Source organism: Diadema setosum, chromosome 10 (assembly GCF_964275005.1).
Source record: "Diadema setosum chromosome 10, eeDiaSeto1, whole genome shotgun sequence".
Lineage (NCBI taxonomy): Eukaryota > Metazoa > Echinodermata > Echinoidea > Diadematoida > Diadematidae > Diadema > Diadema setosum.
The window spans coordinates 20,371,199-20,397,362 of record NC_092694.1 but is presented as its reverse complement, the minus strand read 5'-3'; the positions used below and the strand labels follow the sequence as shown (position 1 = coordinate 20,397,362).

Here is a 26,164-nt window from a genome sequence, read left to right as displayed (position 1 = left end):
CCACCTCACTCAGACGAGAAGAATCTTAGGACAGAACCTTTTGAAATGCATGGTTGCTGTTTTTTTTTTTTGTGTGTGTGTGTGTGTGTGTGTTTTATTACATTTTTTTTTAAAGATGGGGGGGGGGAGGACAAGCCAATAAAAGTGTTGTGGAGAAAGGGTTGCAGCCCCCCCCCCCCCCACCCTTCCGCAGCCCCTGCTAGTGTATGACAACACAAAAATTACTGCATTGCACTGTATTTTCAATAGGCCCTTCTTATATAAAAACAGATTGATTTCGATCTCTCTCCTCTTTAGGTAAATGAAATTAAAAACACAAGCACATAAATTTTTAATCGTCACACCATGCCAACGAACGTGTACATAGAGGGTGCTTGAAATCATGCAAGGTTTAATGTCGGACATTTCTCCGACTCTAATCCTCCTTTATTGCATTATTTCACGTCATCAACATCTACATAATCATCACTCTATTAATCAGACAATGTCTGTTCATTCACGCAGGTCAAAAAATAGATTCTTTGTTCTTTGTTCTTTTGCTGACCCTCGGCATAACTGCAGTAAATAATGTCATTTGTACCAACCTGATTATCACAATCTCTTAGACAGCATGACAAAACCATGTGGATCAGAATTTGAAGGTATGCTTTACTGTGCAGTCTGTTAAATTTTCCATGATAACATGGGATTGCTTGGTGTGGGGCAGTAAAAGGCATTATTAACTAACTGCAGAAGTATATTTCCACTGTGTTTGTTTGTTATCTGTAATAGTTAAGGTTTTGTTTTATCATTGCGGATCAAGCCATCATTTTGGTGACTGGTGGGCTCTCCACTACATGGCATTATTCTCCCAATAGGTTTTTAAGTTCATACTGACCATATAAGATGACAATTTCGCATGATTTGCAAGAAAGTGGAATGAAACGTTTGAAGGTTTCATGCCACAACCACAAAATGTTGTGAGTGGTTATACGATAGACGCATTCCTTGACCCAAGTTTTATTTGGATGGAACAATTGTTATTTGGTAGTTTTAACAAGTTTCATGATGATTGGAGCTGATGTGTGCTGTCGAGATACAATTTTTTCTTCAAATTTTCTACAAAATTCTACTGACACTTCATCCTTGACCATCAAACCCTGATCTTTAATTTATGTCCCAAACATAACAAACTGTGGTAAAACAGATTACATTTTCAGTATCATGAGGATGATTCCACTTTCATTTCAGAAAGGTGAAGGAACTACTGAAATTTGTGTACAGTTGTATTACCACTTGACCTTTGAACAGATGGCCCACAACTTTATCCAAATAATCAATACGTGTATCTCATAATACATATACATTAATTGTCGTGGCTACGTTTGTTTTTTTTTTATGAGATAAAATAATGAAAATTGTGAAATGCTCACATTTTCTCTTCATTTTGACCAAATACCTTAAATCGTTCCCTAACAAAGTAAGGAAATGTATGATATATAAATGTACAAAGTTTATCAATTTCTAAATATCCAGTCATTTCAAAGGTATGGGAAAAAAAAGTATAATTCCAGCATTCAATAGTGTAACTGTAGGACTTCAATCTGCCCTTTGCCCCTTGTCCTTTGACCAAAAACATCCAAAAAGAATCACTGTCAGGCAATAGATGTACGTACTAAGTTTCAAGAAAGTACTTTGAGCCATTTCTAAGTTGTGGTGAAAAAAAATGTGATATTTTAGAATTTGACCTTGACTTTTGTCCTTCAGAATGTGCACCTTCAAGTCAATACATGTAGTCATAGCTTTGTGCACTCATACATGCGCATAGCAGGCTTCATGTATATGTACATGTACATATAATGCCACAAAATCCATTAACAGGACGGAGGGACAATCCAAAAACACGCTTCTGACAACACTTCATGGCAAAGGCATAAAAAAAAATTGAGTGTAATGTATTTTAATTCTACTATAAAGAGAAAGACATGAGTTACAACACAATAGAACTATAATTTTCTCTTCTAACAATTCTAAGGTATCAAGGTAGATATCTTTCCCTAAATATATCTCTGCATTTCATATTTCATTAATTCGTTACATGAGCTAAGACAAAGGAAAATTAAATTGCTTTTACAACATTGTACACACTAATATATTGATGCACAAAAGTTGGAACAATGTATGGCAGTTCTTGATGGGGAATGAGACTCTTAAAGATGGCTGACATCATCAACAATGTGGCCCAGGACGGCAATAGCTTCAATCTCTACAGCTGCATCCTGTAGGAAGAAATAAACAGCATGGAAGTTAAAAACTTCATGACAGTACAAATATTCTTCAATTTTGGCTCCCTATTCAAACTGTAGCTTATAATCTAATCAGCAATTCCTGATATGGACATATACGTAACCTGCCACCATGAAAGCATGACAGGTCTCCGCACATGAATTTTCTGATGCGGGCATGTTAAAATATTCTAGACTCTTGAACTTCACAAATATGCAATTTTTTCCACTTTACTTCTTGAAATCCAGAAACAAAGGATCCAATAATCACATCAGGTTTTGGAGGCCTTTGAGAGTTCCGAAAAGAAAAATAGGCCAATTGGAACATAATTTCTTAATAACATTGTAAAAGCGTAGAATTTCAAAATATTTACACTTACATTGGGATGGAGGTATTGAGAATATAATTCAATAAAAAAATATATCAAATTCTTTCACACTGATTTTCACTCCAATTGCCATGCCTTTAACTTTTCCAAACTTCTATAAGAGTGAAATGAGATGGTGATGAGTCAATGAAACATGTTTCACTTAATCATCTCCAGTTTCCCTATCATTATGTGAATGAGAGAAAAAAAAAAAACCCCAGACATGACAATTTATTGCAGTCAAACTAGACTTCAAAGAACCAAATTCAAAGAACGCATGTAACTTTGCAAATTGGAGACAATGGCCTTTTTTTTGCAGCATGAAACTTTCATGAATAACCTTTTACCACTGGCATTGAATGCACTGTGTCTACAATCACTTTCACAAGCATTTTCTTTTGGGAATCTTGGCTTCTTCAAAAGTCCAGTAAGTTGCTTGCACAAAAAAATTTCGGTTTTCCAAGTACGTATTCATATTTGTACCTTATGTAAAAACAAAACAAAACTAGAAATGTCGCTATGGCGACTGGTATGCCTCCTCCTTAATGCATGGTTCTCCTAATAGGTCTATCTAGTACAACGTCTTAGCAATGTGTGATGAGTTTCACATAATTGGCAAAATATTGAAATGACAGGTTTGTCACAAACGTGTTGAATGTTCACTCTCCTTGAACTAAGTTTAATTGGATGGATGGCTATACTGCCTAAGAGCGCAGGTATTTGGGGATTTGTGGATTTCTACTTCACTTTTGACCCTTTTTTTTATAAGTCTATGCATTGATTAAACTTTCAAGGTATGGAGAAAAAGTGTAATTTCACTATCAAATGGTAAAATTTTTGCATCTTAACTTGGCCTTTGACCCTGGAACTTTGACCCTATGACCCTAAAATTCCCAAGAGAATCACTGTCAGGTAGAACATGCATAGATATATGTATTAAGTTTCATGATGATACCTTGAGTCACTTTCGAGATATGGACCAAGAAATGAAATTTAGCACTTTCACTTGACCTTTGACCTTTGGGCAAGAAACTTCCCAAGAAAATCTCTACTGGGTTATACATGTATATATCAAGTTTCAAGAAAAACCTGGCAAGTATTGCATTTAAATATGAGGGAAAAAGAGAAATTATGTGGAGTTGACCTTGACCTTTGACCCCATGACCCCCCACATTTCCTTGATAATCACTGCTAGTCAGTACATGCATATGTACTAAAGTTCCATGAAGATAGCTTGAACCATTTCCAAGATATGGAGAAAAAAGTGAAATTTTAATATTTTCACTTGACCTCTGACCTTTGACCTCATGACTTGAACCTCTCTCTGGAGAATCTTTATTTGGTATTACATGTATACACCAAGTTTCCAGAAAAAAACCTCCAGGCATTGCATAGATATGGGGGAAATAGTGCAATTTTGAACATTTGACCTTGACCTTTTGACCTTTGACCTCGAGCATGTGCCCCCAAAAGTTGATAGGCACAACTTTGTCCACTCATGCACATACATAACCGGTCTCACTAGGATACCTTAAACTGTTTTTTAGTTACGCTGTCCACAAAATTCATTACGGACGGACGGACAACCCAAAAACATAATGCCTCCGGCGACACTTCGTGGCGGAGGCATAAAAAATTACAACAGGGCCCTCCGCTATGACTTCAAAAATAGTGAATCAATCCAAATACAATTTCAGGGTAAGAAACTATACCCACATGCTGCAGAAAACCCCATCTGATTTGATTCGGTTGTCAAAGAGAAAAGAGGACTTTTGTACAGCATGTCAGGAATCCCTTCCCTCCACGTTTTGTCCATTGCATTCCCACACTGATATGCAGTTCAAAGAGCATCCACGTGCTAAACTTGGAAGAATCAGACCCATGAAATGCTTTACAATAATTCACATTTCTTTGTGACCACTTAACCAAACTCAATGGGGTTTTCTGCAAAATATTGCTAAGTTGTTATATTTTCAGATCCTGAAATAGCCCAAAAATAATTTAATCATATTGGAAGGCATCAAGGCGAAAATCTGTTGGTAATTTTTTGTTTTGTTTTGTTTTGTTTTTGTTTTTTTTTGCTTTGTTTTTTTTTTGGGGGGGGGGGACACACTGTCGATATACAGTCAAACCTGCCTTAGCAGCCACCTGTCTATAGCGACCACCTGTCTATAGCGGGCACTGAAAAATCCCCCCGAGAGAAAAGCCCTGTTAAAGACCCTGTGTATAGCGGCCACCTGTCTAATGCGGCCAGCGGCCACAAATTTTGTTTCCCGCGGTAGATTTTAACCTGTCTATGGCGGCCACAGACCCGATGGAGCCATAGCCAAGCCGGTAATTCAGTGTTTTTTCTGCTTCGTAGCCATACCAGTCATTCATGAGCAACGTTAAATGATCGCCACCGCTGCATTCACCACTCATTCAGTCACAGAGTTAAGCTTTCTTCACGACTGTACACATGCTACTGTGCAACAACTTCAGAAACACCGGCATTGTTCAATGCATGAAACACACGTGTGCATCGTACACACATACATGTAAGTACTTATTGATGTATACAACGATGATACATGTACATGTAGGCAACGCACACGAAATTGGATAACCTGTCTATAGTGGCCACCTGTCTATAACGGCCACTTTTTTCGTCTCCCCTGGGTGGCCTCTATAGACAAGTTTGACTGTAGTATATATGTAAGACCAACCATGCAGTTCTTAAACTGGAAGCTATATGCATCACTCTGACCTAACAGAACTTGGCAATAACATAATCATCTTACCAAAGGCAGACGTGCAACTTGGTAGGCTGCTCTGGCTGGATGCTTTGTTGGGAAGACTACAACAGAGATGAAAACAAATGCACAAGTTATTGACTTGTCTCAACATTTCTTGTCAACACTCTTGTCAAACTAGATACAGTATATCTGTTGTTACACAAAAGAAACATACATGTATTCCCCAGGTTCTTCAACTATGGGGTTTAACACTAAACAGTGTACCAATGATGGACCTGCATACCAAAGGAAGCAAGACCCGAAAGCCGTCACAAAGAATATCACATGTTCACCTTCCATGTATTCCTGGAGAGAATTACTTTAATAAAACAAAACAATTTTAAGGAAGTAGAGCCAATACATAATAACATAATTGTGAGCACAGCATCTCCAGATACTTGGATTTGATGTGATACATGTACCCTGAATTGTATACTCACATTTGGCATATACACCATTCATACGCTGGAACTCATTCAGATCAGCCATAAGGACTGTGCACTTCACAACTACAGTTAAGACAACAACAAAAAAGAAAAGAAAAAATATATCACCAATGTTGCAAAATATGACATCATGAAAGCTATTAATATACCTCTGCACCTCTGCACTGTATTGGAACTCCAGAACACACTGAAGTGGTCATATGGTTTGAAATAACTTGACTTTCAAAAATACAAATGCCATCATGATTTTGAGGGTTTTTTTTCTGTCATAAGCAAATAAAAGTAAATATTCATATACATTATGATTTCTTCTTCTTTATTCTCTATACAGACATAAATATGATATTACCTTACTGCTGCAGTCTTTCTACTATATATTTGTACTGCAGTGCCACTTCTGGCACACTTCTAAAAGTGCCTACATAGTCATGTGAAACAAATCTTTCCTGTCCTTGTACAGTTGTCATGTAACCGCTTTTTGCCTCAAGAAATTTTTCTCAGTTTCTTGTATGAAGACATTTCACAAAAGAGTCCTATATGATTTTAAAAACATATTTTCAGAATGTTTTTGCTGGCTTTCATACATTTAAGTGTCACCCAGCTAAGACACATGAAGGTAAAACACTGCACTTGTCATTTGTTATGAATGCACAATGATGATGAAGTATTACCATTGTTGAAGTCTATTCCCTGGCTCTTCAGAATCTCTCCCATGTTTTTCAAGGCCTTTGGGGGAAATAAAGATGATAAGAATGAGTTTTCTTTATTTTAAGAAAATCTTCAATCCTGTGAGGCTTGAAAGTGTTAGATCATCTATGGGAAGCTATGTAAACTCTTTGGATCACATGCTACATTTTGTTTTTTTCACTAGGGAAGCAATAGCATTAGTAATCAGTATACACAGTTTCTGCAACTCGGCAATTCTGCCATGACCAAACACGTTTTGTCTTTGGCTATGCTCTAAGTAATATGTTGGTTATGGCCAAGTTGAAAAGTTCATTGTGCATTGGTTATCATGTAGACATATTTTGGTAAATAGTAAAATACATGAAGTCAAATAACAAAAGGCGAAATGAATGGGACAGAATGTGGATTGATTCCCACTTACACACATCACTGTTTTACAATCATTCTAATTCTTGTAAAATGGATCCACATGTCACCCCCAGGTACAGCAATAAACACTTTCTAATTAGTAACAGCTGTCAGGGCTATTTGAGATATGCAAACAAGCATTTTTTTTTTTTTCTGTGTAAAACCATTATCAGAAGACCAGGCTTACTCACACATAGTAAGTCATACTTGAACACTAACATTAAACAATCCTTACAATCCCAGCAATCCCAGCATGTTGGCCAAAATTTCATACAAACGGTTCATTCAAAAATAATTTGTGTTATATAACCTCAACAACAAACATCAAATTGTAAGTTTAATTACTTCTCATTTTATCTTTCACATAGAAACACTAAAACATATTGTGAAGTATGTTCCATTTCATATACGATGTATAGTCAACCTTGCCCAAGTCGAATCTATTTGGACTAAGAAATAGCTTTGACTTAGAGAAAATTCAACTTATGAGGGACTATAAAAAAAATCACTAGAATATAAAGAGAAGAGGGCTTCAAAAGACCTATGACTTAGGCGACTATTCAACTTTATATTCGAGGTTGACTTAAGCAAGGTTGACTGTATTTCATCACAACTATGTAAAGAAATGTACAATCTCATGCCAGCACAATACAGTACTTTCCTTTCTTACCTAGGCCTACAGTGTACTAACAAAATAAGTGGACCTCCGGATGATTTTCAGATTTTTACATTTGAACAACTATAAATTAGTTATACGGGGTACAGAGTTTCAGAATTTATAGTGATTGGGACGAAGGATAAGAATGTTTTCGAAATTTATAACAAATTGCAATGAACAAGGATGATGACATGGCAGCCTCATCATAAGAATGCATGAGTTGGGGCTCAAGGAAGCAGAACAAAAGAAGAAGGCATGCATAGATTATACACAGGTGAACTTGCAAGCAAGTGGTGTTGTAATGGAATCACGCTGCCACATTTCTGAAATATGTGAGGCTCCTATGTCATCGACACTGTTCAGTGTAATTTGTTTAAGGTTTTTCAAAGTATTGTTTCTCTGCTCAAGAACCTCAATAAATTCCACAAATCTATACATGGAACTATCGATTTATGTATCACATGATATGAAATTATGAAAATCGTCTGGAATGCCCCTTTAAAAGCACATACAAAATGGTACCATCAGAGAGCCAGGTAATACCTGTTCTGTCTGAGCCTCCACTCCTCCATCAACAACTGTCTTTGAGCCTGGGGTCAACCCAAGCTGTCCAGATATGTACATGGTGTTGCCCGCAATGACCGCTTGACTGTGAATACAAGATACAAAATGAGCAACACTTCTACTACATGGTGAGACATTTACATTTGAAATTTTATACCAAAAATTATTTACACATTAAAAAAAAAATGCACAGGTCAGTTTCCTGCTAGACTCTTTATAAATGTCTGTGTCAACTATAAAAATGTTGATTGAAGATTTGCTGTGTTTTCTAAAAGAGTAACTGTTCTTGTTTCTAAATTTAATTTTGAGAGCACAAAATTGAGCAAAAGTTGTGATTTTAAACTTTATGAATATTCTTGTTTTTATGGCCTGACCTTGTTTGTCTTTCATTTTTCTCACTGGAGGCACATGAAAGTGTGTATGAAAACCCTATACAACTTCAAATCAAAGCAGTACATGTACTTCAAACTCATTATGACTTTAATGTTGTCTTTGAGTATGCAAAGTTGGTGTGTATCACCATCCCTTCAGAGCAGTTGCACATAGATTTAAGTCCTACAGGTTAAATTCTTTATCACACTTATCTTATTGGGATATGAATATCCAAGTTTGAGGAGTAACAGAAAAATATGGCAACCTTCTATTGTTTTGTGATGTATAGTAACATAAGGCCTATCGTCTTTTAAAAACATGATACATGCACCATGGATTTATGGTTGTACAAATTTACTTCCTAGTTTTAAGTTCTTGCTTCTTGATTTCCTCTGCCCTGATTGGACTGCTGTCTGTTACAATTTGATTTAGTATACAGTGCAAAATAAGAAAAAGATGAAAATTTGAAAAAGTTACGCTCGAAGCATGATACAAAGCGGACACTGAGCAACCACAATAGCTCACTTGAGCCATTCAGCTCAGATGAGCTAAAATACTGTAGATAATAAATCAGTTGAACAGATAACAACAGGAACAGAACAAGATATTGACTAAGTTGGTGATTTATTTCTACAACTTCAACAATTTAAATGTTAGTAGGTCATCTCAAATAGTGTAAAAGAATATTTGTTATGTCAAATTAGGACTCATTGAGGTATGCTATTGGTTATGCTTGCCCCAAACTCATTTGTACTGTACAGAAATATCATTTGACTCATATTCCGTGAGAATGATTCAAGAGAATATGCTCATTGACTGTACAGGGCCATGTGTTTTACACTTCACTCAAAATCACACACACACACACACAAAGTTCAGTGCCTCCCTACAATCTTGATGAAGCTTAACTTGTGATTTTACAAGTATGAACATAAATGCCATATAATGCTTGAAAAACCCTTCATTACAATGAATTACCAATTCTAAATTGATATGACTAATATCAAAATCTTATAATTTTCTGATGTACAAATCTCTGTGAATTCACGGACTGCACAACCTTGTTTCCAAAATTTACACGTTAAAAAAAAGGGGGAAAACTCATATAAAAGTTGGTGTGATCACTTGTGAGTTACCTACATTCATACTTTCAGCAACGCAGGGAATTTCAAGCTGTACAAGTTTATAAATATCAATGCCTTTAAGCATTGGCTGCATGCATGCATACGTATGCGCATACACATAGCTGTTTAATACATAGTGTACTGTACATGTCAATGCATGAATGCTCAGTGATTGCAATCAACAGCAGTGGGGGATCAAGAGGGGAGCGTACCTGGCGCGCGCCCCCTCTTTATTTTGTTAAAAGAAAAGAAATAAAAAGAAAAAATTGGGATGCGCTTGCCCCCCCCCCCTTAATTTTGTAAAGGCGCCTCCCCTTTATGGAATTCCTGGATCCCCCCCCCCCCCCCCCCATGAACAGGGTGCATGCAGGATCAGCAATACACAACTGTTATGTCCTCAAGCATTACAGAACATAAATTTGGCACACAACTGCACAAATGTTGGCCATTTGTGAGGTCAGTCAGAATTTCTGACATGAAAATAGTGGCGATATCCATGTCTGTAGGTTTATCAGTCATAGAGTGAAAACAAAGTCCTTGCCTGATGGTACCCTTCAAAGGGAGCAGCAGCTAGGCTGTATCTTTTACCATGTGGTGCCTATAGTTTCTGAGTGCAGATACATGTACATTGCACATATCTGGAACTCCTTGAAAAAAAAAAAAAAATTCATCAATCCAGACTGACTACAAAGTGGTAGCTTTGTCCAAATTTCTCTTCAAACAATGTAGATGATTAGCTTGCAATTCTAAAGAATTTTGTGGGGCATTTGTATGGCAAACAAGGAAAAAATCTATGAGAAACATACTTCAATGTTTACTACATTTTGTACATGTATTGGTTGTTAGCAAACACTACCCTGTCTCCACTCTACACAGACTGGCATTGATAAAGCAATGATCTGTTATTGCTATCAACAAGACTTTCTTTTCTATGCTTTGCTGGTTACCTCAGTGGAAGCTTCCCTTTAGCTGCAGCAGACTTTTCCCTGTCCATTTCCTGTCTCCTTTGTCAGAAATATTTCAAGTGACTTGCTTTCAGTGTATAGTTCAACTGTTTTCTTTTGCTCCTTGTTTGAAGGATTTTCAGAGATCAGAGTGATTAAATCAGAATGATAGAAATGGCTCTTTCCCTGGATAGCTTTCTTCACCTGTCTTCGTCTCTGCACAGTGGAGTTGGAATTCACAGAGCTCTGCACAGTGAACAATACACAGACAGATGGAGTGATCCAAATAACACTCTTTGCAAGCTACAATTTGTACATGTACATGTATATTAGGAAAGGTATCACGTTATCTAACTATTACCAGTCTTTTCTATTTGAATAGAAAAATCTAAAGACAAAGAGGAAAAACTAAATAAGTGACATACATGTGACATAAAAAAAAATGCTAAAAGTGTGTGTGTATAGGCATTGATAACTGATATCATCTGTCAGATTACTAAAGTAATTCAAGACACTCCTAAACATGACTTAAGTTCCTCACAGACAAGAAAAAAAAGCATTTAAATCTCCAAACAAACACTATCTATTCATACATAATTTCATCTACAAAAGTGAATTTGAAATCTGGATGAAAACAAAAATTGGTAACATCAAATGTCAAACCTTCACTGAAGTTAATTGTCACATCAGGTTAAGTACTTCATTTTCAAAGCATAGGTCTAAATCCTCATACAGTCCCATCAGTTTGTAATGGGGCAATTCCATCTATAGTAATAATGTGACATTTGACTCTTTTTATTTTATTCTATTATTATTATTTTTTTTTTTTTTTTTTTTGGGGGGGGGGGTCTTCTTATTGCTACACCCTACACCAAGGGCATGTATGGAAACCTGAAACCTGAAGCTAAATTCTGATGAAAATCTCCATGATATATGAAGGTTATTGGGATAAGAGAGTGTTTGATTCACTATTTTTGACATTCCTTTTTTCAATTTTTGCAACATGATAAAACAATTTGCAAGAGGTATAAAGAGTCTCTCAACAAATAAAAAATATTTATTGTACAGTTCATGGATGTAGCAATATATTGGACTCCAAACTTTTATAGATATATTTAACAAATTGAGATTCTAGGAATACATTTATTCTCGAATACATAGTGGACACTTCAGTAGATTTGAAGCACCCAAAATTATTTGCAGTTCTTTTCATTGGTAATGGTATCTTAGTGGCCCAATCAAGCCATTAAAAGTTAACTCATTTGGCAGTTTTGCTGCACACCATCAATTTTTAGCAGCCCAGACCAGACAATCAGGCCACTGCTGATTGCAGGAGAGCTTGTGTTGGTAACAATAGGCTCGCTCATTGTGTCCCACACATGAACTCACTGAATCCGCCTGTGTTAAAAAAAAAAAATCAAATCTGCAATCGAAAGGATAATTGACATTCTCACTCCAAGTTGTTTCAACTTTTCAACAATTACATGTGTGTATATGAGGTCAAATGGTGTTGAATGCAGACAAAAAAAAAAAAAAAATCTATACGAACAAAGGGCGCACCATACATACAAAAGAGTGATGATGTTAGATCTCTTGCACAATGCCGTAATATTTTTCTGCTGATTTTGTCTGGCCCAGTAGCTTTCCAGGGGTTTACACTTTGGAATTGAAGGCAAACATCTCTCTCCTAAATCTCCACTGATTCATTGGGCATATATCAAGGAGTTCATCATTTTGTGCTTCACTGGCATTAATGAATTCACTGTTATCAAATGGGCAATAAATTGTGTTGAGTTCATCTGCTATCTTTGGGGGTTGTAAATATCATGAAAAGCTTGGTACCGTCATGGATTATGATCTTTCATGGACAACAGGCACTGCCATGCCTCCCTCGGCTTATTAGCTTGAAAATGACTCTGTATCTTTTCTATGTTTCTGAGTTTGTTTGTTTGTTTGTTTTTTCCAATAGCACCATCTCCCATTTTACATTCAGGCGTAAGGTTCTGAGCAGTTGTTATCTCCTGTGCACACCAAAGCCAAAATGCTTGGCTTTGGTTCATGTATCCTAATACTACATAATCCATGGGCAGCTATTGGGAGACCTGTTGATCTATCACATTATAAACAAGTGTTACTTTGTACGATACTTGTATGTGGAGATTCTAAGAAAAGGTCACATAATTGTACATGTGTGAGCTATTTCATTGATGTCACCTTAGGCCTGGATGGGAACATCCCAGTCAGTAATTTGAAAACATGTTTAGAGTTTGTTGATGGTTTCATCGTTCCACTCTTGCACTACTGTCTTTTCTATTTTTTGTGGGTTTACAGTTTTTGACAAGATTAAGGTATCAGATGCACTACTTTGTGATGAGACAGGCCAATAAACAATCCCAGTGAAGCTGTTTCACACCTTAGATGGTTGTATCATCATAAATCATTTTACTGACAATCCAGCACTTTGGGGCATTGCACAATTTTGACCTCACAGTGATATATCATTGTTACAGAATGGTACACTATATTTGATATGTTTTGGCCTAACTATGATGTCATGATCCAACTTTCGCCATACATGACATAATTGCCATAAATATTCCTCATTTAAATACCAGTCTGACATTACATTGCAGCTTGCCAGCCACTGTAATGAATTCACTGGGTATGCTGACTTTTGCAATGCTCATAAAACTGTTTGGTTTTTTTTCCTGGTATTGGGAACCATTACCAATTAACGTGCATTTTATAATGTTTTTTATGAATACTGATATTCATATTTGTAACACATCAACAATAATCATGAAAGATTATTGTAGACTTGTTGGAAAATATTCTATGAAGCTATCATGCAAATTTTGTTCCATTATTGTGATTAATTACTCTGTAACAAGCATTTGTATGCATTTTTATGAATATTAATATTCATTTTTCAAAATATAAAACATATAAAATATTTGTTAACTCTTTTTGTGCCACGCTCGCACGACCAACTCAGTTGACGGCGTGCCAACTTCGCATATTCTGCTCAAACGCACAAACCCGCCCAAACCAATTGATAAATCGCCAAAGGCCACAGTATAATGAAAGAGTTTCTCGCAATTTCGTGCCTCTCACATATAGCTTATATTTTATGTGGTGCTTGACTAGCAAGCAGTGTTTCCCACTGAATTTGTGTGTAGATTCTAAGTTTCTGTCACTACTTTTTTCAATGCAAAAGTCATGCCTTTTTACAATTATGTAGTTCCTGGTCATCTGAAAGACAAGCAATTCAAACAGATTTGTCATACAATTTACATCAAAATTCAAAGCAAGGTTTGGCATTTTCTCTACAACTTTGTTCACTACAGGTCCAGCTAAACAGCAATGTATAAAAGTTACATGGATTTGAAAAACAGAATGTTTTCCCAAAGCATGACAACTTTGGTGTCTCGGAATAATGTGGCACACAGAGGGTTTATACCATGGCACATAAAGAGTTAAAAAACAGTACAAAATTGTGACACAGTCAGCATATCCTGCAAGTTTCATTGTCATATGGCAAACAGTAACGGAATTATAGGCATTCAAGTTCTCTGTGTTCTCGCTCTGGTGGTGCCATTGAAGCATTGTTCAAATTAACCAAAGATTGACCTTTGACCCCTGGTCAAATAATGGGCATGACTTGTGACATTGAAATGCCTATATCTTTGCAATCGCTTGGCTGATTTGAAAAATTCAAAAAGATTTGTGAATGGGAATAGTAGGGCTTTCATTCTACACTATTTCCTGGCCTAATGCCATTTAGAAAAAAATCACCTAAAATCCCTAATACAACTGAATAGCTCCTCTACAAACTGCATTTTGGTTTGAAGATGAAAGCTTTTCTCATGGAATTTGAAGGGACTATAGAGTAATGTCTATTTCACTGGGTGATGTACAAAAATTAGGTGATTTTCTAGGTGATTAGGTGAAAAGAACTCGTAGGTGAAAAAGAACTCGTACCGTAGTCTGGCTTTGCGGACCCTTGGACAGAGTTTGAGCCGAAGAACCTGCCTTGGAAATTTGATGGATGACAGCTAGGGTGCCGGGTGTAGCTCACTTATCCAGGTTACTTAGTGAAAATAAAACACCTCATTTCTCCCAGCTATTTTACAGAATTTTTTTAATTTTGAATTTTAACACACGTCTCTATGGCCTCTTCTTCTTCTTCTTCCTGTTCAGTACAGTCCACCTTTGGTGCATTGTCATACTGTTGGCAGGCATGGTGTGGAGTAACTGCAATCAGCAGCCCCATACGCATAGCGTATGGGGCTGCTGGTCGCAGTTAGGTGTGGAGTAGACAGAAAGATCCGTCTGTCCGGAGGACTCTTTTATATTTTGCCATTGACGCTGTCCTCTTGTATACGGAGGGGATCCGTGAAGCCAGACGCAGTCTCCGCGGAACATTCCCCGACGGACAGATACAGACCGATCTTTCGGTCAAGGTGTGGAGGTGTTAATGTACAGTGCAGGTTAAAATGACTAACGTTACAATAATTCCCTATGGCCATGGGGAATTATTTACCCATGTGAGCCCTAAACACTCTAGTATAGTATAGACTTGAAAGCTGAATGTGAATTGTCTTTACTCTATATCTAGTCCAAGTTCTAGTTCAGTACATTGTACTTCAAAACTTTCTGAGATAATGGGAGTAAACTTAGCCGTACTTCTTCTCCCGCGTCCCGTTTCACCCCACTCTCCCCTACATGTTCACATGACGTGTTTATGTGTAAATGCTATATATTATAACATTAGTAACCACATATGCAACTGAACTGTAACTGTGAGCTGAGTGAACATTGCTGATGTGTTACTGTTACGTACATGTACATGCGTTATACGTCTACTACACACCGCACACACAGTAGATGTAGAGACTAGAGTACGTGTTGGGGTCGCTGGTGCGGTTAGGGCCTAACCGTTAGGGCTCGATACCCGGATACCCCTTACCTGGCATACTCGGTAGATCTATAAACCATCATACTACGGTAGTACAACTCAAGGCATTCTACTCTGACTTTTCATTCACCAACCTGTACGGCCCTATAGCCTGCGGACACGTCGTACACTGTACTATTCTTCGTACGATTCCAGCCATCACCATCCGAGTTCGGGAGTTTACTTTGAAAATCCAGCGTTTGACTTCGCTCACGGGATCTAATCTGCTGCGCGAACGTACGCGGGCGGGACGCGACAACGTTGTTGGTGTACACTGTAGTAAATTGGTACAATGTGTATTGCGATGCCAGAGGGATAATGTATAGACACCAGCTAGACCAGCTGGCAGTATAGCACTCGATCGGGTGATGATGTAAACGTCAACGTCAGCGCAACATGTACTCATGTATCACACGTGTCAAACGCAATATACGCCTCTGGGGAAGCCGACGCGACGAGTCTGAGGATGCTGACTTTTTGAAGTGACAATCTATACATTGATTGTGAGCAGTAAAAGTGAGGGTGCGGGAAAAGAAAGCACTCTCACTTTTGTAGGCCCGCCTATATGTATGCGAATTGTACTGTATTTGACCATAAATCATGATGTTCACCATGTACATGTACCATATATTATAAACATGGACGTAAATCGGGAGAGGGATGGGGGATGAGGGAGGGTGAGGTTCCTGTACTATCATCCGAATCATCCGCTGAAATTTGAGGAGGAAAAAATAAATTAAAAGAAGAAGAAATGTGATATTTTATTAATTTCGACATACTTCATATGACGTCCGATCTTCTCAAGCTCGGGCAAAAAAAAAAAAATGGTTCAAATGTTGAAAACAATGACAATGTCCCAGCAAACACATGTTTTCAGAACGTAAATTTCCTAAACGTTTTTTGAGGTTCCGTACGTCTTCGCATAAAATGGACGTTTTTAAAACGTACATACAACGTCAAAGTTGGGACTTAACATTTACCGCAAAGCATAGTTTTTGGTTGGTTTTTTTTAAACGTTTTAAAAACGTCAATGGACGTTACAAATTAAACGTTTTTATTATGTCTGCTATACGTCTTCGTCCTTTATAAACGTCCACAAAACTTTTTTATTAGGTCTGCTATGTCGACTTCGTCTTTAATGAACGCTATGTGTTCATTATTGGTTTCTTCATCATGATTATCTCTTGACGCAAACTAATGCAAACTAATGCAAACTTAAGCAAACTAATGCAAACTGATGCAAACTAATGCAAACTGATGCAAACTGACGCAAACTAATACAAACTCAATGCAAACTTCTAATTAATGCAAACTAACGCAAATTACTAATTAGTGCAAACTAATACTAATCGCTTGCGGTGAAAATTAGGCTGAATTACAGCATCACCTGGACCTGGTTCTTCCTAGGCCACTTAATCGTCTCGACACAGATATCGATCAAGTAAATCCATCCTTCTTACTCATCATTGCTACCATTTGTGTGTGTGTGTGTGTGTTTTTTTTTTTCTTTTCTTTTTTTCTCTCTTTTTGTTGCATGTTTGTTGTGTGGTTGATTGTTTGGTGAACAGGTTCTTTGTGTGTTTGTGTGTGTGTGTGTCTGTGTGTGTGTGCGTGTGTGTGTGTGTGTGTGTGTGTGCTTGAATATGCGCTTGTATCTATGCTGGAGTGCATGGAGTATGCCTAGAGGGGGAAGTGTTGATGAGGTGATTCGGGTGAGCGATGGAGGGGTAATGTTTTATAGGTATGGATTATATACAGACATTGATCATGTACATTAAAGCTTTTGTATGTATGTGTGTACATAGGTATGTAGGCTTTTTGTTGACCCCTTAACAATAATTAATTTCATTATCTAATTTACTGCTGTGACGAGTCAGAACGCAGTTAATGGCTATATTTTGTATTGTGTATTGTACATACATATTGGTTTTGTTGACCCATTATAAAAAATTGATTTTATAATTATTGCGGGGATGATTATATTTGTGAAGCAGTTACTGTGTATTATTTGTGTATATATAGTAGAATAATCAAAAATTGACACAATGACAGTTCTAAGAATTACTTTGTAATATTTTGTAATATGTTTGAAATGTCACGCAGCTAGCAACAACAACTGAATGTTCAATTGTAATCAAGGATGGATGATGGAATCGAAATAAAATATTGTTTGAAACAAACAAAAAAATCCTATCGAAGAATGACTAACATCACGTTTACTTCAGTACTTGCTACTTCAAGCATCTCACCTCAACAGTCAACAAAAACTTGGAAAAATCGAAATTGCTTTCGAAATTGAGATAATGTAGAACAGCATGAGGCACAGAAATACGGATGTTAATGATCGATCATTCAAAGCCGAAATACTAATTAATGCAAACTTAACGCAAACTCCAAGACACAGCGCTATCCTATGTAAAAAACACGTATATCGATTAGAATATTGAAAAATGACACCCTTTAATATTAGGTGTTACAAAAAAACAATTCCCACTTTGATCCTTAATAGTTCAAGAACTATATATATCAGATAACGCTGACATTGACATGAGCAATATAGCTGAATAGTTTACAATTTTGTTGGAGGCAATTTCAAAATGACAGCATAATTCATTTTCATTAAATTAACCATTAATTTTTCAGATAGTTTTCAGATATTGCTGTATTTTCAACCCTCTGTACAAAACTTTAACTTCGCACAGAAGTCAATTGGTGTGTGATATGGGCAAGGAGGTTTAAGAGATGGAGTTCCAACTGGCTGTAATTATTCATACAGCTGAAATTTTTCTATTGATGCACAAAAGAATTCCCAGGTGCACTTGTGCCCTTGATGATCAGGGTTCCATGCCGCCGTCTTTTTAGGCGTTTTCACATCAGCCCGATGTTTCGAAATAGCGCGCTATTTTCTGACTTGGGAAATTTTCCCGATAGCGAAATAGCGCACTATTTGATAATGTGAACACAACTTAGCGCGCTAATTGTATCGCTCTGATCGAGAAAATTTCTCGACTCCAACTCGGGAAATTTCTGAAATAGCGGGATAGTAGCGCGCTATTTGATAATCGCGGAAAATATTTCGAGCTTGGATTTTTTATCGGGCTGATGTGAAAACGCCTATTAGGAATAGGTTATAGGATAGGATTATCTAGGATTAGGATTAGGGTACATTTATCACAGATTATGCCTATGAATCTCATAACTATACTTTTTAAATGCCAAAAAAAAAAAAAAAAAAAAACATTAGACGTTCTTAAAAGGTTTTCTGGACGTTCTATATAGACCGGATATGAAAGGTTCTCTACACGTCCTGGAATGGGTCATAAGACTTTTTTAGACGTTCTTAAAACGTTTTTTGAACGTTCTAGACGGTTTTCAAAGGTTTTCTGGACGTCCGCAGAAAGTCCACAGAACGTTTTGAATATTCTTAAAATGTTTTACTGACGTCTATAACGTCCAAAAGGTTTTCTGCAGGTCCTTAAAAATTCTGAACGGTTTTTATTGGTTTTTAAGTCGTTTAAAAAACATTTTCATAACGTCCATTTGAAACTTTTTGAATACGTCTAAAACCTTCCACAAAAAGACGTTCTGAAAGCGTTTTGACAAAACGTCCAAATAACGAACTTGGAACGTTTGAAGAACGTTCAGAAAACGTCCAAATGTTAGCTGGGGTATAAGCCCCCCTGATACTTGCATATAATTATAATGACGCGCGCCACTCGGGACCATTATAGGCCTTACCTACAAACAAAACAAAACAAAACCGCCAGAAGAATGGGGCCTATATACCCCTCCCCCTTCCCATTTTCTTAATCATTGAGCAACGATGACTCAGTCAGGAACATCAAGCACCCAGGGATGGGCGTCAATCCTAAGGTGGCAATGGGGCATTTGCCCAAAGCTCCCCATGAAAATGTTGAAGCTAAACATATTATCAATTTGCCCCCCCCCCCTCCATAATTCCTGACAATAGCTATGTGGAAAAATCTCGAACTTCTTTTTTTTTTAATTAAAGAGTGTCCTAATTTTCAACCACAGGTATTTATATCGTTGAATTGCAATCATACAAAAAAAAATGCAAGTTCACCTCCCTAATACGACCCCTTTACATCACTAGTCTTATGAGATTGACAACTTTCCAAATATAATATAAAGGAACTTATATGCACCAGATCTTTCACCGTACTTATTCCTCCATATAGGAGGGTGCATCCCCTTCATAACCCGCTGATCCGCCGCTCGGTTCCATACATAAATTTAGAAGGCCTTTGCTAACAAAAAAAATATTCCATCAAAACTGTAAAAACGATACAATTATTTTCATTACCTCCGCCAAGGGAGGAGGTTATGTTTTCATTATACCGTTTGTTTGTTTGTTTGTACGTGTGCAAAATAACTCAAAAAGTAGTTAACGGATTTGAATGAAACTTACAGGAAAGGTTGAGAATGACACAAATAACAGATGACTAAATTTTGGTAGTAATCCGAGAATTTTTGGGGAATTTATGAAGGATTTTTGACATTTTGACATGTAGGGTCAATGAACTTGGGAGTTTCAGGTTTTCAAACGCGCACTAAAGTGCGTGCTCTTGGCTTGGTTTCTGCAAAAGATAACAAGATACGAAGGTGCGCGATAAAAATGGACACAAAATGGCTACCCTACATGACGATACAAAAGAGAGCTAAGTACAAACTCAGTACACCTATGTAATGAGCAACAAATGGAGCCGGAACTCACAATGTTGGTTACTGATGTTCTTTTTTATTCGCAGGTTCTGCTCATAACAAGCCAGACAAGCCAAGCCCTGAAAGATGTGAACATTATGTACCTGTACAAGTGATAACGAGTATTGTCATTGAATACATGAATTAATGAGGTTCATCACTATAGCTTAATTACGCAGTCTGTCTTAATTCAGTTGTACTCATTCTTAATCGTTATGCTTAATTTGTTGCATCAAATCGTTGCAAATTGTATATTGTATCGACATTAGTGCAACTTGTAATTGGCACATAATAGTTGATTGACATTTCAACAGTGAATATTTAAATTCTGATAGTTCATGCTATGCTCATTGAGTATTTTTCAACTGCATAATCATAGCTATTCCATTATAGATATGTATTTACAATGGCAAATATCTAATTCGCGCTAGGTTTCTCTCTATATAAAGACTGCACTTTATGTCAGAATTACTGGTACAAACTCCACAGAAGCGTTTGTAGTGGCTTAACTGTAGCTCTAGTGTTCTGCAACAGGTGTTTCATGTGAAAGCTCCTAGGTCGTAAATGTGTAAAGAATGCTCTCTCGCTGACCAGAAAGGATTGAATGACCTTAGGTCCAAAGTCCGCTCACTAGGTTAAAATGAATTTTCTATGTTTTCTAGAATGTTGACGTCACATTATTTCTTGCTACAGTGAATCTTCTACGATGTTCTAGAAGTTCATAATAATGTCTGACTAACTAACTGAGCAAGTGGTCATATTATGCTAAATCAGAATAACGCGTCTAAAGCAGAATAATTAGCAAATGTAATTAACAAATATGGTTGGGTGTCCATAATATCGGACACCTAACGTTTTTCTATCAATAGAAACGTGAAAAATCTCACAATTTGCCTGAAATTTTACTCACGTGTGGAGAAAATACTCCGGATTCACAAGCGCGCACTGAAAATGCGATCTGAGGTACGCGCTCTAGATGGCGGCTTCGAACGCGTGGGGTGTCATTTTTTCCGCACTCAGTTGCCCGGCTCATATCGACCGACCACCCCGCCCTCTATTGACAATACGTATAAAGCGTACTTAAACGCGTTTTTTCGACAAGCTGCTGTTTTTTTCTAGTCGTAATTTTTTCCCCAATAATATTTGAATATATTTTGAATCCTTCGATATTACTTTTGAAGGACTGTTTGATGAATTTGACTTGATTTTCATTAGGAAACTTTTCATCGTAATTGAAATAAATTAGATGAGTCGGTTTGTTTTTTCACGGTATTCATTTCTCGTTTCTGCATCAACTCCTACGGTCGTAGCGGGCGACAAAATGTTTACTAGTATGTCATGTGTATGTGTAACGTGTGTGCACGATCGTACAAGCGGCGGTGACAATTTTGCGGTCAAAATCGTCAAATTTATTACGGAAGGATAGTCTACATCTAACAACGAGTCAGCAAAGGTAGGCCTAGTTATATGTAGTTACACGATAAACCTTATTCGATTTTGCTAAATTTCGGTAATTTAGAGGGAATACTTAGTTGTTTTCGCCACATTTTACTCGGTAGCGTAGCCCAGTGAAGAATCGAACACCGTTGCGCGTAGTCCCATGCGTACATTTTCTTTCTGTACGCGCAATGCCATTATAATGCGCGGTCGGTCGTTATGGACCCGGCCGGTGGGTTGGACCCCTACCATACCACATAGAAGTTAACATGATTGCAATTCAATCCAACAAAGGAGATATTCATATCTCAATATTCTCTTATACAACTCAACATAATGAAGCAAGATTCAATTGCTCAAAGAACCAACAGTAAGGTAGCCCTACTACAATGTACATATCGACCACCCTTATTGAAACCGACCGCGTATAATTCGCGCACTGAACACTTACATGGTAGTACGCACTTCTCTGCGCGCAAAGCACATAAAAATGGATTGGCTTTGAATGTAGATTAGGATGGTGTGGGAAAACGCGATAATTCACTGTTCATTAATGGTTTTAATCAAGGACAAAATTTCGAATGAATATTTTCACCGAATCGTAATGACAGCACAATGTAATGTCTATGGAAGTTTCTAAAAGGCTTCTAAAAAGCTTCGTACAACACGGTGTTCAATACAACTCGGTTTACGTGCATTTTCAATGCAAAATCAGCGGTCGATCCTAAAAACGCAATTTACCGCGGGGAGCTGAAACGAGGCCACGCAAGTTCCTCGGCGATATTTTTGCACTGAAACTTCGAATCGAAAAGGGAACAACGGCATTTGATAGAGCTGGATTTTCTCAATCACGTAGGTCAAGTTTTTTACGTGAATTTCAGTGTTAAATATTCTTATCAAGCAAATAAACATTAGGCGGTCGATTAGTAGTAGGTCCAACCATATATATTACTGGACATTTTATCGTTAAACGCTTCTATCTTCCTCAATAAGCAAGATATAGGAAATAAAAGAAGGAAGAGGAGTGAAGAAGAAGAAGAAGAAGAGAGGGAGGTTCCTAGTGCATACACCAATATGACTAGAATATTACACTCACGAGTGTTTACTCCTATTTAAAAAAAAAAAAAGAAAAAAAGAAAGACGGGATATTGAGCGCGATCGTCATCCCGCTCGATTTTGTACGTGTGAATCCGGCTATTGACAATGAAAATGACAATGTTTTGTTTTGGTTTTTTTTTTCCCATATCACTCAAGTATTGGAGTATTGGGGAAAATCAAATCATGGTACAGTGTAATAACACGAAAACGAAGAAAAATACAATTTACAACTACTAATATTTACAAAACAACAGCAAAGCACAAATACATTTGATATAATTGGCGAAAATCTTGAACGAAATGCGTTTGATAAACTATTTACATTATTTACAACCAACAGTAAAAACAACAACAGATAAGATGCATGTATGGTATGAATGAAAATCTTAAATGAGTATGTACGTGGTTAATTAATCAATCAAAATATGCAAATGGGTTTAAAAGGATAATCTTAGATTAGGCCTATATTGATTAAAATTTCTGCTAGGCAACACCGGGTATTAGCATTATCATCATAATGGCTATCTGTATTGAGTTCAAGACACTGTTACAATATGAGATTGATTTTAAAAAAGGGAAAAACAAAACAATCCAAATAATTAAATGTATACAAACAAGGAAAAAACTGACGAAACACAACTGTACAGTATATAATTTATACACATGAAATAACAGAATTAAGATATCAAAGAGGGAACAATACTAAAGTTTAGTGGATCTTCATTATTTCTATCGAAAATTTAGCTAGATTTAGCAGTTCCTTATTACATTCTGTATTGAATAACTGATTCATCTTCAATGTATTTGGGCGGATCCTGTAATACGATTTGACAAACTTTTTTATGCCTCCGCCACGAAGTGGTGCCGGAGGCATTATGTTTTCGGGTTGTCCGTCAGTCCTTCCGTCCGTCCTTCCGTCCGTAATGAATTTTGTGGACAGGGTAACTAAAAAACCTTTTGAGGTATCCAAATGAAACTTGGCATGCATGTGTATTAGGGGGTGAAGTTGTGCCTATCAACTTTTGGGTGCACGGTCATGCTCAAGGCCAAAAGTCAAAAGGTCAAGGTCAAATGCTTAAAATTTCTCTATTTCCCCCATTTATATGCAATGCCTGAAGATATTTTCTTGAAACTTAGTGTATACATGTATTATCCAATTAAGATTCTCTGGTGAAAGTTTTGGGTCATGAGGTCAAAGGTCGAAGGTCAAAAGGTCAAGTAAAAATGTTAAAATTTCACTTTTTTCTCCGTATCTTGGAAATTGTTCAGGGTATCTTCATGGAACATAGTATATATGCATTACTGACTCGCAGTGATTATCTAGGGAATTTAGGGTTCACGTGGTCAAAGGTCAGGGGTCAAAGGTCAACACTTCAAAATTTTACTATTTTCCTCATATTCATGCAATGCCAGCAGGATTTTTTTTTTACATGGTGTATGCATGTATAACCCAATAGAGATTCTCTGGGAATTTTTTTTTCCCAAAAAGGTCAAAGGTCAAAGGTCAAGTGAAAGTGCTGAACTTACTTCTTCCTCCATATCTCGGGAGTGGCTCAAGTTATCTTGAAACTTAGTACATATTTATGCATGTTCTGCCTGACAGTGATTCTCTTATGAATTTTAGGGTCAAAGGCCAGAAAAAAATGGTAACAATTTATACTATTCGATACAGAAATTGCACTTTTTCTCCATACCTTAAAAGTTACTCAATGCATAAGCTTATGCAAGGGTCAAAGTCAAGTGAAAGTCCTTAAATCCTCAAATACATGCTCTAGCTCCTATTCATCCAATTAAACTTAGGTCAAGGAAGGTGAACATTCAACACATTTGTGACAAACACGTCATTTCAATATTTTGCCAATTTTATGAAAATGTAGTCACACATTGTCCACATGTACTATGGACCTATTAGCAGAATCATGCATTATGGCGACATTTCTAGTTTCTGCATGACTCCATCTTTGGACATTCAAATAAATAATGAAATTAATCCCCTATCCGACCCAGGTACAAAAACTACACAGTCTGTTTTGTCTTTCAATTCCGTTATATCTTCCGGAAACTACAGGTAAACGGTGGTTAAGACACTTAAATTTCGCAAGTGAAGTTCTACAAAAGCATGGCATTTTAGTTAAATAAGAATCCAATGATAAGGAACTCTTAAAAATCCTAATTATGCGTGCTAGTGTTAACTTCATTCATCCAGTTCTGAATATACAAATCACAAAGCCTGAGTTTAATTGCTGGCCTCAGCCACTTAATAGACAAGACTAGTGTCCATAGTCTTGCCACACATTCGACAGTCCTAAGTCGTTTAATATTTTCTGGATATGTAGTAACCATGGAGAGGAATAAACATCATGTTGGTGTAAGAGCTTTAGGATACTGCACATAATCGTAAATATTTTAACTTCTTTACCATTTATAGTTCGGAACCAAAAATTAACCATTCTTTCCTTTATTGTTCGCGACATTTCAAATCTCCCAAGCTCACCAAGGGCCATGCAGTTCATTGTAGTTTTTCTTAATCTTTTTTCGCCCAGTCACCAATTTTGTTTAGGTCCTCTTGAAGATTTTGCGTATGATGGACATGTAGGAAATAGCATCATCGGCAAAAAGGCGAAACTTTGACGCTAGACCGTCAGGCAATTAGTCATTAATGTAAAGCAGAAAGAGGCAAGGCCCAAGAACCGACCCTTGAGGCACTCCTACCGCTATTGGAAAAGATTTAATACCATCCAAAACGACCCTCCCCCTCTGACTTCTTCCATTGAGAAAGCTTTGAATCCATTTCAGATTCCCCCCCCCCCCCCCATACCGTAGTAGTCCAGTTTACGTAAAAGCCTCTCATGTCCAACCTTGTCAAAAGCTTTTGAGAAATCCATGATTATAACATCCGTTTGACGCCCTTCATCCAAGTTCCTGTGTAGATCGCTTGTGAAACCTAGTGATTGTTGTTCACCTGACATGTTCTTACGGAAGCCATATTGCAGGGGAAAGATAATGTTATTTTCGTCCCCGTGCTTCATTTGCTGGCTAAGACGTGTTCCATTAGATTGCAGGAGATATATGTCAGCGAAATGGAGCGGTAGTTTACAGGAGTAGATCGATTACCTTTCTTGTAGACTGGTACAACATTTGCTTCACGTCAATCATTTGGTATTTTACTCAATTTGTCATATGACAACTGGAATATATTACAAAGAATTGGAGCCAGAATTTTTGCCAGCTGCTTCAAGACTCGTGGAGTTATACCATCCGATCCTGGGGATTTGTATATCTTTAAACCACAAAGCAACTTTCTACACTCTTTGATGTAAACACAATATCCTCCATTTCTT

At 37.1% G+C, this 26,164-nt stretch overlaps 1 protein-coding gene across 4 annotated transcripts; it reads right to left on the bottom strand.

Annotated features, from left to right (window-relative positions):
* Nucleotides 1–371: 371 nt before the first annotated feature.
* Nucleotides 372–15,797, bottom strand: LOC140233600 (2-iminobutanoate/2-iminopropanoate deaminase-like). Of its 4 annotated transcripts, none has more exons than XM_072313692.1 (7): nt 15,662–15,797; nt 10,613–10,855; nt 8,149–8,254; nt 6,524–6,578; nt 5,847–5,915; nt 5,413–5,468; nt 372–2,258 (listed from the first exon to the last, which is right to left on the bottom strand). In XM_072313692.1, exons 2-7 carry the CDS (start codon nt 10,657–10,659, stop codon nt 2,190–2,192), a joined length of 402 nt encoding a protein of 133 aa, XP_072169793.1. In that variant the 5' UTR covers nt 10,660–10,855; nt 15,662–15,797; the 3' UTR covers nt 372–2,189. The 4 variants fall into 4 exon arrangements, with proteins under 4 accessions (XP_072169793.1, XP_072169794.1, XP_072169795.1 ...); XM_072313693.1 differs by lacking the exon at nt 15,662–15,797 and adding an exon at nt 15,296–15,347; XM_072313694.1 differs by lacking the exon at nt 15,662–15,797 and adding an exon at nt 11,892–11,976.
* Between the last annotated feature and the right edge of the window lie 10,367 nt (nt 15,798–26,164).